Source organism: Drosophila ficusphila, unplaced genomic scaffold, assembly GCF_018152265.1.
Source record: "Drosophila ficusphila isolate 14025-0441.05 unplaced genomic scaffold, ASM1815226v1 contig_414, whole genome shotgun sequence".
Classification (NCBI taxonomy): domain Eukaryota; kingdom Metazoa; phylum Arthropoda; class Insecta; order Diptera; family Drosophilidae; genus Drosophila; species Drosophila ficusphila.
Window position 1 is genome coordinate 20735074 of NW_025064328.1, and position 5141 is coordinate 20740214.

A 5141-nucleotide genomic window follows, 5' to 3' on the forward strand; every position below is an offset into this window, starting at 1 on the left:
CACTTCGTTTGCAAGCTTAAAATACAGAATTGAGTTTTGGTGACCACTCGATTTTACGTTGATCATTCTTCTTAACATTTTTTAGCAACTCAGTCAGCGGTGCTTGTATGTGTGTTGATCGAATCAAACATCTGCGATAGTAATTTCTAACGCCCAAGAAACGACCCGGGCGTGAATAATTTAAAATGGCATCTATGCGTTCGGTGGGTGGCTTAATTCCAAACTAGGAAATTTACTTGCGGCTGTGCAAACTGGCATTTGCTCAAGTTAATGCTTAAACCATGTTTCTGTAGAACTTCCAATACAGCTCGAAGATGTTCTTCGTATTCAGCCAGGGATTGCGACGTTATAAGTATGTCGTCGATATAGCAATAAACGAAGTCCTTGCCGCGGAAGATGTTGTCAATGAAACGTTGAAATGTTTGAGTCGCGTTTTTTAATCCAAACGGCATAAACTGAAACTCGATCAGTCCAAACGGGGTGCGCAAAACTGTTTTCTGGATATCGCTTTCTGCCATGGAAATTTGGTAATAGGCTTTAACCAAATCGAGTGTTTAGAAAAAAAATCTTCTTTCCTTGCAGTTGCTCAGTAAAGTCGTGTATATGGGCTATAGGATAGCGATCTGGAATTGTAATTAGATTCAACTTCCGATAATCTCCGCATGCCCGCCAGCCACCGTGTTTTTTGGTCACCATGTGTAATGGGCTGGACCAAGGACTTTTTGATGGCCGGTAAATACCTCGTTCAATCAAGAAGTATATTTTTTTTTGGCAATGGCAAGTTTTTCACCGGACAGGCGTCGTGATCTATCGGAAACTGGTACATCATTTGTTTCTAAATAATGACGGACGTCGTGTTGCGTGGATTTGTTGATCGATGGTCTTGTCACGTCGACAAATTCACTTAAAAGTTTTTGTTAAGATGTGTCCTCTCCCTGCCGGCGGCTCGGGGTCACAGAAATAAGGGGGTTCCGTCGTCGTACAAAACACTTTGAGTATTAAACAATATCGAGTGGGTTTTAAGTATATAACAAAGCAATCAAAAAAGATGGTAAAAATAACTCAGCTCCGTTCGCGTCGCGATGCAGTGCAGAATCAGACTGATTTGTCTCTCTCCCGCCAACAGCAGCGATAGCTCCCTTTGTCCAAACTCTCCGCAGGTATTGGGCACCGTGGCACCGTATAGTGTCCTCAGCGTCCTGAGCTGTACCTGGAATCTGGGAGGGGAAAGAAAAAGAAATTGTGTGCATAAGCGTGAGCGACTTGAGCTGTTTTGAGTGTTTGAATCGCGGATTAGGTTTCTATGATTCCTGCTCGGGCAAGAGTTGCTGGCCCGTTATTTGCTCGAGCTGCGAGTAGAGGGCCTTTTCCACCACCAGGCTGGCGTACTTCTGCTGCAGCTCCTTCTCGCGGTCCATCTGCTGACGCACTTCCTCCTGCAGCGACTCGAAGCGGCGCGGCACCGCGATGGCCAACCCCTACGAGGACATCTCGCAACTGGAGCTGTCCAGGGCCAAGCAGATGCTCGCCGAGGAAGCGGAACGTGGACAGCGCGACCGAGTTCTGCTCGATCTGGCCGTAAGTGTCCTGTGGCTGCTTGATCAGCACCTTGGCGCGCGCCTGGTAGTCACCGATGAGGATCTTGAGCTTCTTATCGATCTTGCCGCAACGCTTGGCCTCCTTCGCTATTTGGCGGCGGTTCGTCTTCATCCGCTTCTCGGCCGACTCCAGCCGGTCCTTCTTACTGGCCAGGTTGGCGCGGGTGTAGCGGTGCAGCTCAGCGTGTAACATGCGCTTCTTCACCACCTCCATTTTCTCGGCGAACTTCTGCTTGGCCCTGGCCAGCTCCAGTTGCGAGATGTTCTCGTAGGGGTTGGCTTTGAAGTAGCTCTGCAGCTGCTCCAGCTTGTGCTGTGACTGTACTGGCACGGGATCCTTCACAGAGTCGTAAGCCTGCATGGTGATCATCTGGCGCTTGATTAGCTCCTCGGCTTGCTGGCGCAGGATCTTGGTGTTCAGCTCCGTGGGGCGCGGCCGGCTGCGTTGGATCACCTGGGAGCGCTTCTCCAGTTCCCGCTTGGGGCGCACTTCCTGCTCGGCCAGTAGCCGAGCGTCTACGTCCGCCTGGTCCTCGACAGTCGCCTCCGAGCTGGTCTCCATCGCATCGCTGTCCTCCTTCATGTGGTGGTCCGTGTACGGGGCCGGTGTTCGCAGAGTGGCCGCCACATGCGGCGTGATGGAGTAGCCGGCCAGCAGGGCGTCCGTCGTCTCGATCCCGCCCTCGCCGGCTATCTCCTTGGCCATCTCGCTGGCGCGGCCCAGCATGACCTGCTGCAGCACCATGTCAGAGATCTGCGGCGTATGCAGGACCAGTTTGGAGCGCTTCCGCTCCAGCTCCATGTTCTGCAGCATGGCCGTGGGCACCTCGTTTTCCTTGCGCGGCTTCAGCTTCTGCCTGTAGCGCTTGCGCTCGCGCTCCTTCTTCTCGAACGGCGACGGGCTTCCTCCAGCTGCTTGTCGCGCGCCTTGCGCTGCGCCTTCTTGTTGTGGTCCAGGTACCTCTTGACTAAATGATGGCAACGGATCTGTGTGGGGCTGGTCGAGTCGGAGGCTTGACCTGAGAGAATCCATCCCAGCTGAGTCTGTTGAGCAATTGGATCCGAAGGACTTCCTTTCCGTGTACCGGACAGCATGATCTGCGCGATAAGGTCCACTCCCAAGATAAGTTCAAGCCTTTTCGAACAGTAATTCTCCGGATCCGCTAGTGGAAGTCCTTGAATGTGGGTCCATCGTTGTGGCGAGAAGCTTGATCAGGGCAGCAGCGAAGTGACCGTGTCCAAAACGTATGCCGAAGGGACGTCTAACGAGAAATGATTATTAGTACTTATCATAGAACCTTGAAGTTAACAATGTACTTGCTCCTGGAGCCAACCCCTTGGCCTACTCCGACAATGGACGTCCTCGCCATTGTCCGCCTGAGATGCAGGGATTGCACCACATGCTTGGATACGATGGTCGCCTCGGAGCCCTGATCGATGAGCGCCGTGATGACACATTGGAGCCCGTTGTCTGGATTCTGGACCGTGATGCGTGCTGTAGCCAAAAGTACATTTCCCACTCGATTAGAAAGCGATGAGCAAGTATAACATCGGTATGGCTCCGACTTTCCGTTGAGACTGATCAGAATTATTAGCCATCGAAGATCGCGACTGCGGTGACGGCGCCTGCGGAGCGATGGCGGGCTGAGCTGCACTCGGCAAGTGAAGCAGCTTATGATGACGCTAACCGCAAACCTAACACCCTTTGTTGCTGGTGCAGTGGAGAAGCGCATGAGCCATGCTGAGGCAGTTGATGCACAGCTTCGCCCTGCCCACAATCTCCTTGCGCCTCCACGCTTCCATAGCCAGAAACGCCGAACAACGGCGCAGAATGTGACCGCCGTTGCAATGATGACAACTTAAGCCAGGGCGTCCTGACTCGTCGCGCACGTTGTGCACTCGAACCCGGCGCATTGCATCTGAAGATCCGGGTCCAGGACTGAGGTCGTTCGACGAGCTTCGGTTTTCGATCGCATCCATGACCACTAGCCGGTCGTTCAGAAACGACTCCATATCGGCATAGGACGGAACGGTTGCCGTACTTCCTTGATGGTGCTCCCATGCGTTGAGTGTTTCCTTTGGGAGCCTGGAAGCCGCGTGATATGCCAGCCAATGGCGTGCCTCCCCTTCTAAGGCCTTGACGCGCTTGAAGGCGGCGAGACACACGTTGACGGTGCTGAGCATAGTCCAAAGCGCTTCCGATGACTCCTTTTGCAATTTCGCCAACGAAAAAATAGCGCTAATGTGATGAGCGAAGACCAGACGCGGGTTGTTGTAGCGCTTTAGCATCAGGGACCAAGCCAGCGGGAAGTTGGAGTCGGTGAGCTGCATTTGGCGCACGTCGTTATCGCGTCCGGCAGGGAGCGATTCTTTGACAAAATGCAGCTTTTGCATCCCGGTTAGCGACGGATTGTTGTATACAAGGCTGTTGAATGCATCAAAATAACCTGGCCAGTCCACGGCCGCACCTGAGAATTTCGGCACTGTCATTTGTGGCATGGTCATCCGAACTTCAGCAGTCGGTCCGACAGCTGCGGCTACAGTCGCGGTCTTAGATTCCACTGGCAAAAGCTTCTCTTGGTCCTCGGCGAAAAGGCAGTAGGCGTCCATATACCGCTCTTCAAATTCCGACTGAAAATGTTTGGTAGCATACGCCGATTCCGCATAGCCGGCAATGTTGACAACCTGCTCGTGAGCTGCCAAAAACGCACTATGCAATTCCTCTATTTGCTGAAAACGTTTTTTAAAATATACCAGCGTTTTTCTACTTGCCGGATCTTTCTTATAATTTTGCAAAATTGCCTTCAAAGCGTTGTGTCTGTCAACTTGGAGATTAATAAATTTATTTAAAGACAGGGAAGTTTCTGGTTCTGGATTCATGTTGACTAGTATTGACTAAATAAAACCTTCCCGTAAAAACCTTCACAACAATGCCGCTCAGCTATGACACAAAAAAAAAAACTGTTTCTTTCCTTACCCAAAATTTCAGCACAAAGCCAAAGCGAAGATAACAAACGCCGTCCCGGCGCCTGAGCGTAGATGAGCGCTTATCTTAAGCGGCGCTTAATAATATACCCGTCCGCTTTATTTGGGTTCGTCGAACCGAGCACTACACGAACTAATGGAGCTGGCGTCGCGCACTTCTAATGTCTTTTAGTTAGGCTTTGTAAATATATAATTAAATTGTTCACAATTTATTCATAAATGCTTGCAGACGGTCCCCTCATGGCCCACCATGTTAAGATATGTCCCCTCCTGCAGGCGGCTCGGGTTGTATTGTCGTACAAAACCCTTTGAGTATTAAACAATATAGCTTTAATATTTATTTTGCTTTCGAGTGGGTTTTAAGTATATAACAAAACTATCAAAAAAGAAGGTAAAAATAACGCAGTTCCGTTCACGTCGCGATGCAGTGCAGAATCAGACTGATTTGTCTCTCTCCCGCCAACAGCAGCGATAGCTCCCTTTGTCCAAACTCTCCGCAGGTATTGGGCACCGTGTGGCCAGATCGTGAATCTGAACACACACTGCACTGTGTAAACT

At 51.0% G+C, this 5141-nt stretch overlaps 1 protein-coding gene across 1 annotated transcript; it reads right to left on the reverse strand.

Annotated features, from left to right (window-relative positions):
• Positions 1-1301: 1301 nt before the first annotated feature.
• Positions 1302-2631, reverse strand: LOC108091275 (cell division cycle 5-like protein). The gene is made up of 2 exons (XM_043208010.1): positions 1523-2631; positions 1302-1476 (listed from the first exon to the last, which is right to left on the reverse strand). Exons 1-2 carry the CDS (start codon positions 2629-2631, stop codon positions 1302-1304), a joined length of 1284 nt encoding a protein of 427 aa, XP_043063945.1.
• Between the last annotated feature and the right edge of the window lie 2510 nt (positions 2632-5141).